This window comes from Lepidochelys olivacea, assembly GCF_965140295.1.
Source record: "Lepidochelys olivacea isolate rLepOli2 genome assembly, chromosome: 16".
Lineage (NCBI taxonomy): Eukaryota > Metazoa > Chordata > Testudines > Cheloniidae > Lepidochelys > Lepidochelys olivacea.
In genome coordinates this window covers 9,613,080-9,626,101 of record NC_140426.1, presented here as the reverse complement: position 1 = coordinate 9,626,101, position 13,022 = coordinate 9,613,080, and the positions used below count along the sequence as shown (strand labels likewise).

At 43.6% G+C, this 13,022-nt stretch overlaps 1 protein-coding gene across 2 annotated transcripts in view; it reads right to left on the bottom strand.

Annotated features, from left to right (window-relative positions):
- Positions 1–13,022, bottom strand: part of CACNA1B (calcium voltage-gated channel subunit alpha1 B) — a 471,028-nt gene that overhangs the window by 95,672 nt on the left and 362,334 nt on the right. For both annotated transcript variants that reach the window (XM_084649844.1, XM_084649843.1), the window contains 5 exons: positions 11,422–11,639; positions 9,190–9,316; positions 5,128–5,257; positions 3,044–3,103; positions 502–608 (listed from right to left, as the gene is read on the bottom strand). In XM_084649844.1, the coding sequence (XP_084505970.1) occupies positions 502–608; positions 3,044–3,103; positions 5,128–5,257; positions 9,190–9,316; positions 11,422–11,639 (642 nt within the window). The remainder of the gene's footprint in view (positions 1–501; positions 609–3,043; positions 3,104–5,127; positions 5,258–9,189; positions 9,317–11,421; positions 11,640–13,022) is intronic.

The following is a 13,022-nucleotide window of genomic DNA, read 5'->3' as shown; positions in this document are numbered from 1 at the left end:
ATGTCTGTAACATATAGGGTAGACTTGCACACTTCCATGAAAAGATATACATTATCTGATGAAAAAAATGCACTTTCTGAAATGGCTCAATCTCCTGTGATCATTTTTTTCTCAATCAGAGCAGCTTAAAAATATTCAGAGCTGCCAGAAACTTGCCAATAAGTCACAAACATGGGTCCAGATTCGAGTGAGTGGCAGCTGGGACCAAAACACACCTGGGTGAACTTTCGATGAACTCTAGAACAGCTTATTAATTGAGGCTGACATTATGGAAAGTTCTTTTCCCCCTAAGTTTTGGGTGAAAGAAAATGAAAATTTCACTTGAAGTTTTAAGTTTGTTCTGACCCAACATTTAAAATAAAAAACTGGTGCTGTGAAACCCAGGAACCTGTTGTGAAATGGAACCACAACTACTGAGCTTTAAACGGCTCTAGTTCAGTGTCACGTCCACCCTCCTCTCTCCTTTCCCGGAAATTCAGATTCTAAAGAAAAGTTACTTACGAGAAGGCAAATGCCACCAGGGCCCCACTGACCACAATAAAATCCAAGATGTTCCACAGGTCACGGAAATAGGAGCCCGGATGAAGCAGCAGCCCCAGGTCAATCATCTTCAGAGAAAACAAATTAACATGACACATGTAAAAACACAGGAATCAACTCCAAATGCAGACGTGCAGCAGGGATAGGTATTATCTACAGTGCAGTGAACCCCTATATCCTTGATCAAATGATTTAGGTCCCTTCATAATCCTCCTTCTAAAATAGAAGAACGGCCATACGAGGTCCATCTTAGCCCAGTATCCTGTCTTCCGACAGTGGCCAATGCCAGATGCCCCAGAGGGAATGAACAGAACAGATAATCATCAAGTGACCCTTTCCTTGTAGCCCATTCCCAACATCTGGCAAACAGAGGCTAGGGACACCATCCCTGCCCATCCTGGCTAATAGCCATTGATAGACCTATCCTCCGTGGATTTATCTAGTTCTTTTTTGAAACCTGTTATAGTCTTGGCCTTCACAACATCCTCTGGCAAAGAGCTCCACAGATTGACTACATGTTGTATGAAAACTACTTCCTTTTGTTTGTTTTAAACCTGCTGCCTATTAATTTCATTTGGTGACCCCTAATTCTTGTGTTATGAGAAGGAGTAAATAACACTTCCTTATTTACTTTCTCCACACCAGCATGATTTTATAGACCTCAATTATATCCCCCTTTAGTCATCTTTTTTCCAAGCTGAAAAGTCCCAGTCTTATTAATCTCTCCTCATATGGCAGCTATTCCATGCCCTTAATCATTTTTGTTGCCCTTTTCTGAACCTTTTCCAATTCCAATATATTTTTTTGAGATGTGGCAATCACATCTACAAGCAGTATTCAAAGTGTGGGCGTACCATGGATTTATATAGAGGCAATATGATATTTTCTGTCTTATTATCTATCCCTTTCCTAATGATTCCCAACATTCTGTTTGCTTTTTTGACTGCCACTGCACACTGAGTGGATGTTTTCAGAGAACTATCCACAATGGTTCCAAGATCTCTTTCTTGCGTGGTAACAGCTAATATAGACCCCATCATTTTATATGTATAGTTGGGATAATGTTTTCCAATGTGCATTACTTTGCATTGATCAACACTGAATTTTATCTGCCATTTTGTTGCCCATTTACCCAGTGTTGAGAGATCCTTTTGTAGCTCTTCACAGTCTTCCTGGGACTTAACTATCTTGAGTAGTTTTACATCAAAAGTTACACAGTAGCGATGTTTTTGTTCTTGACAGGTTTTCAACAGGGGAAACAAAGGTTTGCTGTTGTAATTTAGTGAGAGAAGTTAGTATTTCAGAAGCAGATGATGGTGCTTCTGAGTCAGGAGCAGTGCAATTGTAATGCTGACAGACCCTGGTCACTAGCAGGGACTGAACCGAGGACCTCTGGAACTTAGTGCATGAGCATCTACCGCATGAGCTAAAAGCCAACTGGCTGTTAGCTAAGGCTGTAGAGCAAACTCATTGAACTCTCTCTCTAAGTGGTCTCGGTGCCACTAGATGGGACAGAACGTCACACCCAGGAGGTGAGTGGGTTACACAAGCAGATGCTTTGTAAGCTTCCTTACACATATCTTTGCCAGTGAACTCCATGACTGTCAATCCCCTTAACTTTCCACTTCCTGGCCATTTCCTATGCCACATTGTATGGTAGTTTGGTACAATAAACACATATGCTGAGAATAGAGCAATTTGGATCCTTTCTTGTAATTTGGTCTTCTCTCAAATATACATTCACCTGTACTGTTCATTTTCTCGTTGTTTAATACGTACATACTGTAGTGTGCTGGTCTTATGCCCTTTGCCAGCTACACAAAATTAAATTAAATAACATCCACAGAGGCAGCTCTGCTGGAAGTTATCTTGGGGCCAAACTACCTGACTGTAATAGGTAGAGAGAGCTGTCCAAGGAAGAACAAACTGTAATAAACTATTTGTGTTTGGAACCCCATCAGTGTCAATATCTCCCAAATGTTTTCAGCAACAAAATGAGAGATTTCTCACAATACACTGTGTAGATTGTGATCCCCTCCCTCTCTGTTCCTGTGTGTGGGATGAAATAGTTAATGTTGACCTTTGAATTATCGTCACTGAGCCTCAGAGTTTACACCTGATTGAGATGAATGGAGCTGTTCACACTTCTCAGAACTAGGATTCCGAGTATCTGCAAACTCAGGCTGACATTTCTGCATCACACTCCATTCACATTTTTGAGATTTTCTTCACAAGCATAACAGCAAAAAAACTTTTTTTTTTAAGACAAAAGCAGAGATTCTGGAGAACAAGACAGTAGCTACAGAAAGATGCTGGTGTGATGTACGGGTGTGTGCAGCTGTTTCCAAGCCCTGTTCATAATGGGTAGAACTTCTTATTATCAATATTTTTCAACAAGCATGAGTGGCGTCTCTGCCCTGTTCATATCTCTTGCTCTGGACTCCTGAAAATATACCACAGTGACTCTGAAAAGTTGAAGAAATAGCCATGGTGATATTCTTACCTTTATCACCATCTCGAAGGTAAAGACACCCGTAAATATATAATCCAGATACTTCAGCGCCTAAGTAAGAAAGAGAAATCTGTATTTAAAGGAGACTAAGTACAGAATCACTGAAATGATCTGCCGAAAAAGAGTGTATGGAAGGTCAATTCCAGCAGTGGCGTATTTACCCCAGCGTCACTGCATAATACCCATTTCATGGGATGCTTTCAGGTTGTTTAGACCACAAATTTGAGTCCCCTCCATGGAACTGAAACAGAATTTTTTTAAAAAAAGAAATGGCTTTCCGAAAGCTCATGTGCACCTGTGAGAGATCATCTGTGTGCACATGTTTACAGCCGGCTTAAAATAGCAAAGTGAATACATTTTAAATCAAAATATTTGAAAATCTTTTCCTAATATTCTTCCCTGACAATACCTTTGTACAAATGTGCTTCCCTCTGCAATAGTTGATGATAGCATTGCTAATGCCTCTGGAGTGTAAGGTAGAGATATAAATCCCCCAGTTTAGGGCATAAACCAACCTCTGACTAACAAGTTTCCTGAACCCTTCCCAAAACCTCTGGAACTGGCCAGATTGGAAACAGGCTATGAGTCGAGGTGGTTCCCTTATCTGATCCATTATGGCAATTCCTATGGTCTGAGGAATACAGCTCCCTTATTTGTTTTAGGGGTTAGGAAAAGGCAGAATCCTGAACTTAGGCCTCAGTAAGTAAAACACTGCCGGTTCACACCTATAAGTTAGATAATCTTCTTGGTAAACTGCTTTGGATTTTAAGGGTGAAATTTTCAGTCCCAGTCTCTGGTTTTGTATGCCCACTTTTACACTTGCAAATGACTGTGTCCATTCCGTGTGCACAGTTTGTGCACCAAGTCAGGCAGCTGGACCCTGCTTGTATTTGTTGATAATTTAGGGCCAGATTCCTCTGATACCCTTGATAATAGGGCTACTCATGGAGTAAGGTGTTACTGAAGGGTAAGAGTATTTGAATCTGGGCCCGTAAGTTAATATAGCTTTCATTCTCAAAAGTCACATGAGACGAGTGGAGAGGTTTGGTTATCATCTTCATTTTAGTGCCTAGCTGACACAGCATCTGAGTACCCTGGTCCAAATATGGAAGACATGGAGTAGATACTTTCCAAGAACCCCAATGGGTACCTATTTGCTAACACAACAGGTGCCCAACCATCCAATCTGTGACTGCAGCTGTGGGGTTTGTGTGTTGATATAAGGTGCATGCCCATTTGTGTGTGCATTATCACTTGGATTTGTAAGCTCAGAGTCTGGTTTGAAACCTGTTGAAAACTGGGCCCTAAACGTATTTTTCTGCAGTTGTTTAAAAACAAAATATCCATCCTGTGCTGGTCCTAGTGGTTACTGTTGTGCCAAACCATTCAGAAGAAGCCACTCTGAAGACTGGCTTCAGTCTCAAGCTTTCTATACTACAGATGATGAAAATACCCTGGAAGTGTTTTCCACCCTCAGGAGTGTGGAAATGCCTCCCACAGCTCAGCAGTGATCCCTTCGGCTGGCGAAGGCACAGCCTTTCCAGGTTTCCAAGGCAGTCCCATCCAGCTGGCATCAATCAACAGATAAGACACAGGTTCTCAAAGGTGGATGGGGTTCAAACAGAGGAAATGGCCAGAGAACCTCAGTGTTCTTGGAAGGGAAATTGACAGACAAGATTGTTGGTATAAATGACTAGCCACTACTTGGGAAGGCCATGCAAGCAAAAAGTTCAATGCTGGGTCTGCAATGCTTTTCAGAAGGAGACATGAAATCTGAGAGCTGTCATTATGCTAGTGTGAGTCTCACCCTAATTGATACCTATCCAGCATCAATTCTAGCCAGATTTGGTGGCTTTTATCTTCTCTTTGTATTATACTTGGCTGACAGGGGTGCAGATCTTACTTCCCGAAGGTCCCAGGTTTGCACTCCCAAGCCCAGTGTCACCCACTAGATCATACATGTTGATATCACTGGATGGAACCCCCACACACTGAAATCTGTGTTGTTCTGCCGTCCACACCTCCTACCAGACAAGCAAAACAAGAATATTCTGGTTCCCTTGGTCACTACTCACATCATTCCTCGGAGACTCAGCTTGGACAGGGTCTTCGGCAGCCAGGGCGATGCTGCTCAGTGCTATGACGATGAGGATGACCATCTCAAAGTAGCGCATGTTCACAATGTAATGAAACAGGCGTCGGATTCTGAAAGAACCAAAAAATAAAACATGCTACCCGGGGCATGAATCTACAGCACGCTACCTTGACGTGCAGCAATGGCCCACGTGGGCACTGCTACAGTGCACTAAAAGTTCTGTAGCACGCTTTGCCGTCCTCCTACTTCCAACAGCAGTACGTGAGAGTGCACTATGGAACTTTCAGTGAGCCGTAGCAGTGTCCATACAGGACATTACTGCACGGCAAACTACTGTGCTGTAGGTTCACACTCCAGCTTGCCGTGCACTAATGTCCCCTGCATGCATAAGACTTGACTTGATCCTGTTCAGTTTAGTGGCAAAACTCCCAAAGACTTGAATGATGCAGGGTCAGGACCATAGTAGTACTTACTCATGCAAGAAATTGCTTTGACTGAAGAATCAGACTTCAGTGTTTGCTATGTGCTTTGAGATCCTCGGAGAAAAGTGTTTCATAACTGCAATGTAATGTTTTTATTCTCTCTCTCTCTCTCCAGGCATCTCTACCGTGCTCTTTACTACAATATTTGAGAGCTGGGCAACTAATTCATAACCAATCATTTATTTGATAAATTTAGCCTCTTTTTACTGTGAATCATCTGCAAGAAAATTGTGAAACTCTGGTATTTCTATATTATTCAAAACTATTCACAAATTCTTTCAGCAAATAATTCTTGATTGGCACTCAGTTGCAAATGTTTAATTGCAAATATGCAAAATTTTAAATCTGCATGGTGTTGGTTAGTTAATAATAAACTTGGTGTTGTTTCTATTCCCAGATTGGATGATGTATGTAACTAACCAACAGCCCTAAATTATGACATGAGCATGTAATTCAAGTACAATTCAAAATCTGCCTTTAGCAAATATTTGAATAATGGATTTTAAAATTCCCTTTTTGCAAGTATTTACTTTAGTAATTCCTGTTGCTAGATTAGTAATGGATAGTGAATGTAAAAGGGGCACAAAACAACGGAAGTGAACTTGTTATGAAAAAATACTGAAAAAATACTGAAATAACAGTCATGGAAACGTTTCAGAGTAGCAGCCGTGTTAGTCTGTATTCACAAAAAGAAAAGGAGGACTTGTGGCTCCTTAGAGATGAACAAATTCATGTGAGCATAAGCTTTCGTGAGCTACATGCATCTGACGAAGTGAGCTGTAGCTCACGAAAGCTTATGCTCACATGAATTTGTTCATCTCTAAGGTGCCACAAGTCCTCCTTTTCTAGTCATGGAAATGTTTCACAGGGTTCTCCAAGCTCTAGGTATGTATCTTACAATAAAGGAGAACTCTCCTGGTGTTCCAGGGTGCTAAAGAAGTGAAATTACCCACAACATTCGTAACTTTAACTTGCATGTTGAACTTGGATTCATCAAAGAAATAACAAGTAGTTATTTTTGGTTATTTGTCATTCATAACAAGTACTGAGATGCAGAAATATTTGTAAACTATGACTGGCATGTTATCAATCACTTTCAATCTGTATGTGCATTTTTAAACTGTTGGTACTTTAAAAACCATCTATTTAAATTATATTTTTCAAAAATGCTTTGTGCAGCACAACAGAGCTTGGAAAGATCATCATCTAGAAATTAAGACTGTGGAAAAATGTCCCACCCTTCAAAAATCGAAAGGAACTGCTTCATGAAATAGAACCAGAGATGTGAACCTACACCCAACCATCACCTGTGTCAGACCAGAAAAACCGTGTTTTCCTCATCTTCCTTCCCTAGACCCTTGGGTGCTTCTGATCATTTGACTGTGACACATTTCATTTCAATGTGTTTTTAGCCCTTCTTACATTGAAAGTAACTTTCTGAATGTAAAGGGGCTCAGTAACCAGATGAAATCATCCCATTGACACACACTGAGAGCCAGATTCTGGCCTTTTCAGCTGGGATGTGCTGTGCGGGGTACTAAGGGACCACACCGCAGCGGGAGAGCTCGGGAGGAATTCTGGCTGAGTCTCCAGGGGAGCATATGTTCCACAGGCAGCTGCATTACTCTTGCAGAGGGTGAAGCTTTCTTTCCCTGTGTCTGGCCGATCTCATCCTTACTCCTCCCAGTAGCCCCAGCCACAACATTTGCAGGGATCGGCGGACATGCTCCACAATAGGATTGCATTTGGCTCCTTCATGGGCGGCATCTTGTGGCCTCGACTCATCTTGCTTACCTTCACAGTGCTGGGCACCACATGGCCCTGTATGTTCATGCCTACTTGGACCATATATGGTCCCATGAACTATGTATTATACCTTTGGTGGTTGTTTTTTATCTTGGGGGGTGAGGGGAGGGAGGATTAATAGAGCACAAAGGATACTGGAATATGGGGCTCAAAGCTTTCTGCGAGATGGGGTAACAGAAGAAAAAGTGGGTGTGTTTTGGGGGTTATCTGAAAAAAGGATGAGAACACCTGTCCTACTCTAACAGGTCTGTACCAGGCTAGAGGCAGCCCATTCTCAGCCCAGGACTTTGTATTCTTTCTGCCATTGCAGCTTAGTCATGTTACCAGGTGTTTCACAACCTAAGACTCACTCCAGGCAGTCAACTCGCAGCTGAGGCAAAGCAGAACAGGCGGCCAAGTATTCGAGGCAGAATAACGTTTAAAATCAAGCCAGCCAGGATCCAAGCCCCATAATTCCAACATTTCTTTGTTCCCAGAAAGTTCATCATTCTTTTGTACCATGCTGTGTGCACATCAGATCAAACTCTTCCCTCACATTAACTGCGTATTATCATACTCATCAAAGGACGTTTTGTTGGGTTTGAAGCTGCTGTTAGAACTAGTACAATGTGTTCACAGCATTCTGAGAAACAGAAATCTCCACAGACTTTTCCATCAGCCACCACAACCCTCCATGAAGCCTTAATGACGGCCGAAGGAACAAACCACAGAAAATGTAGAGGGGAAATCAGATGTTTCTCTCAAAGTAGAGAAGCCCATGCTGACAGTGGGAAGTGGACTGAGCCCTCAATTCATTTCCTATAGGCTACTCAACAGCAGTCTGTATTCCAACTAGACATACACTCATGGTCAGGTGATCTTGGTGAATGCGGTTATAGGCCAGAGCTGTGAAAAACAGATCTACTCAGGGTTTAATCCAAGAGAGAAATGATCACAAATAGTGCAAACCATCCTCAGGGGCGGCAAAGATTCCTAACCTCTGCCCCAGCCCCAAGTTACTGCTTGCAATGACGCACCGCCCATTATGCTAAAACTCCTACAGCTCATGACGATTGTACCTGTCTAGTCCTGCAGCACTTGGGAATGACACGATTCTCTATGTGCAGAGACAAAGTGCAAAGCTACCCATGAGACACAGATGCCACAAACAGCAAAAGTGCTATAATCCCAACAGACCCTATATGTTATAGTCAGCCTCAGCTCATGAAGAAATACTTGCAATTTCCCAGAAATTCAGCTTCTATGGTGATGTGGGGGTTACAGGGCTGGCAGGAGGACCACATCCGACAGGGGAAGGTGTTTGTGGAACCTGGTTTCATTCGCTGGTCTAAAGAACACTTTCCCTCAGCCCTTTGCTCCTCATAACTCCTCTTCTTCTACTGACATTCCATCCTCCAAAACAGATCGCTGACAAAGGTATGTGCTCTTGGTCAGACTGGAAATTCAGAGGAGCAATCCACAACAGCGAGCTCACAGTCTCCACTGATGGATCACTGAACAAATATTCACTAACTTGACCATCAGAAGCTCAGACTTCTCCCGGGATTTTTTTTTCTCTTTTCCATTGGTAATTTATTACCCCAGGAAAGCCCAACTCAAGTGGTGCATCTGGTTCATAGGCCAGTCAAGCTGTATACTTAGTTTTCCAATGGATGTGACGAAACAGAGATCTAGTAAAGGTACATTATTTTTCTCGGCATATTCACACACACACGCACAAGACAGGAAAGGCATTGTGGCAGGAGACGACTTACGGGTTCGTAGGGCTTAAGATAAACATGGAGCTATAAGGCAGGATTGGCTTAGGTCCATTTTTCGTCAAGTCGTCAATCTCCATATCTTTCTTCTCTTCCGTTTTACTTTCAAATTCAACGTTGTTCACTACAAAGTGAATTGAAGGAAACAGGCATCAAACAGGTCAAAAATGTAAACACATCCCAGTCACAAATGTTCTTCAACTACTGGATATATAGAAAATAAAGAAAAGCAGCTTTCAAACATGTTGATTAAGTGTAATGAATCTACTATCTGTCTGTTGATAGCATGGTTATTTATTGTAGTATAATATACAGTACAAATAAATTATTCCTTAACTCCTTCACTGACAAGCAATATTTCAGAAATGACTGGGAAATGCCCAAATGCAGGCAACTGTTAAGGTTATTTTTTTTATATAAAGGGTCTGACAAAATGGGGATTGAAATTTGATCCCAAACAACCAGGTATCTCTATAATCCAGTAGGTAAGGATAGAGAATCAGCTAGAGATAATGAGCCTAACTGATAGCCTGCTCCTGAATCTTTCGATGCATGGGATATAAACCAGCAGCGGGGATGGATCTGGAAGGCTCAAATACGCAAGCTGTAGCTTTGCTTTGATAATTCTGGGATTGCGAAAAGCCTGAACTTCTGTGTGTTAGGACTGTTACTGAAGTCGGATGCCCAAAACATGAACTAGAGACACTGTTTATGCTGCATGGTCTTTTCTTAGCCAAATAGCTGCTGCATACACTGGCCAATCAGTTCGTAAGACCAAACAGACATTCTCTTGTGACGTTTTAGCTGAGGTTTTAGCTGAGGTTGTATGGTTTACCCACCAAGCTATACCTTTTATCCCCCTCCCCCCCCGCATCGATATTTCAGCATGGACAAATGACAGATCCCCTAAATCCTTTTCCACAATACGTTGAGTAAATTCCTTACTAATTCTCAAATCAGATATACGTCAATGTCACAAGGGAAGAACTAGGGGAGACTGAGACTGAAAGAGACGTCAGTATCAGAATGTAGTAGAATTACTGAACATCTCATATGGTCAAGAGAGCAAAGAGGAAGAGTACAAACAGGGGCCTAAGAGGCACAGTCCAGACTGCTTTAAGCCTAATTATATTTCCTGTATTCCAGGCCCAGCTACCAGCACCATTTACAGCAGCTCCAGGGGCTACTCTAAGTTACGACGACTTGCTCGGAAGAGCTCTCCAGTCATGTTCCCAGAACATCTCCTTCTGCCCCTGCTCCCTCCCTGCAAGCCAGTGACCACAAGCAGGGGAGGGCTGCACATAAAGTTCTGTGCAATAGGTTTTTTCTAGGAGATCGTTCCACGCCCCTTTACACAGATGCAGCAGGGAAGAGACTTGGGGCCTGAAGATACAAATCAGACAATACAAAGAAAAAGCTGTATTTAGAGTGAAAACGGAAGCAGCCTTCTCATCTGCTTCAGAAAGGGGCCTTGTAATGGTCGTATCCAGGATGTAAGCTCAAAAAGGACAAATAACGAACCACCAATTTCGCATTCATCTGAGTCATAATGAAAGTGCACAGACATGGCACGCCAGTCCTCGCTAATTAGAGCACACGTCGAGTGACAAGCTTAAATCAAACTCTGCTCGCTGTCCCTTCCCTAGCACTCACTTTGGATAAATGAAAAGCTTTCGGTGTGCACGGCTGACAGCTGCGCCACAGAAAAGTGATGATCGCTTTAGGGTCACAGGCTGTTTGGTTTCAATCGTCTTGATAGTGATGTTTCGGCTGATGTGTTACATGGGGCTTGTCCTAGTCACTCTGAGGGGAGAACCAGTCTGATGGTACTAACAACACACTGTAGTGCTCTGATGTCCTCAAAGTGCTTCACAAACATTTCATGAATTAAAGGCTCACAACCATTCTGAGGCAGGTATTCTCCCTCTCTCTCATTTGGGGACATGGAGGCAGTAGGGCTTAAAGGGCTTGATTTTCACAAGTGGTGAGCACCCACTGACTTCAGCTGGAGTTGTGGGTGCTCATCTCTTCTGAAGAATCAGGCCCCAAGTGACTTGCCCAAGATCAACACACCAAGCCAGTGTCAGGGCTCGTCTACACAGTGTGGCAATGGCACCGGGGGGTGGGATTCCAAAAGAGCTCCACACCCAATGGACAGAGCTGTTTTTGAAAATCTGGCCCATGGTCTACAACTTCCATTGAGACCAACAGGCTGTCCAGGGCACTCACTTGGTATGACAGTGGTCTCCCCGGGAGGCGCAGTGATGGTGACGGGGATGTTCACAGTGGCGGTTTTGTCCAGTGGTGGCTGAGTCATCCGTGTCACGTTCTTCTCATTGTCAGCATCTTCTGGCTGCTCAGGCACTTTCTGCAGGTAGGTGCTGGGCAGGGTATGTACTGGGACGACACTCACGCTACCCCCAGCCTCTGTCTCACACGGAGCTTCCCTGAGAGAGAACAGCAGAGATTATAACCCTCTTTAAGACCAAGCAGGGAGAAAACCCATGCCCCGCAGCCAGGCCACCTTAGGATTTGCCTGTCAGATCTTCTCAGCTAAGCCAGTTCAGTCTCTACATGGAAGCTCTCTGGGGAAAACTCATGCATCCACATTGCAGCCTCGGGGTGCGAGTGCCCTGTTCACGTACACGTACGCGAGCTAACACGAGTCTCAACAGCCGTATAGCTGCAGCAGCCTGGGTAGCGGCAGCGGAGGCATGGCTGAGCTGTGCCGAATACAAACCGACCTGAAACGAGCGGGTACGTGCTCGGCACAGCTCAGTCGTGCAGCCCCACGGCTACTTATGCTGGCACCAGCTCCGTGAGGGCTGCTGCAGGTACGTGTAGGCAAGCAGGGACTCACACTCCTGGCTCCTAGTGCAGACAGAGCCCTAGTGACTCTCTCTCCTCTGAGCCCGACTGAACCAGCATCCAAGCATGAGGCTCCTGTTATCATGTATTCTTTGTATTGTCGCGGCACCGGCTCGTCAGAACCATGGACCATGTGCTAGCTGCTGTACAAATGATGTTTGGAGGCTTTGGGAGGCTGGCGGTGCCGTTTGTGTTAACGAGACATAAAACTGAGGTCCCCGCTATGTGCGGTAAGGATTCCCCCTGGCACGCTTGCAACAGTAAGCAAATTAGGCTTTCTGCATTGGCCGGATTGCAAATGAGGACATTCCATTCCATCTCCCTGCAGTTTCGTTTCAACCTGGTGCTCTTCACTTCCAGATCTAAGCTGTTGTGGAAAGGTGCACTTTGCTGTTAACTAGCTGCTGAGTTCCACTTTAGAAGTGGCTGCACTTCAGCAATGAGCAAAGTGTGTATGGCTGATCTATAACATTTGTAAAGTGCTTTGGGATCCAGTTGGAAGGTGCACTATATAGAGATCATCATGTCAATTCCATTCTGTTACCAGGACTTCACAGGTGAACCATGCCTACTCCAATGATTCCCAACTTAATTTGTTTCCATTTAGATTAGCAGCGCAATAAAGGCAGTTTTGTACTCTTTCCTCACTTCTTTATTAAATATTCTAAATGATTCATGGTGATTAAGTTTTCTATTAATTCTAATAAGAATGAAACATAACCGAATAGAATGGCTTGTGTACTTTCCCGCAGCCCTTAGAGAACAGCAATGCACTGAATGTGGTCACCATTACGCAGTGCACACCTACCAGCTTGGACATAATGGACTCATCCTTTTCCCCACTGAGGTCTATGGGAGGTTTGTAATTGACTTCAGTGGGAGTTTGACTGGGCTGTCGAAGCTATTTTGAACGAGAGAAAATTATCCAGGGCACTTAAGTTTTCCAGCACTTTAACTGTTGA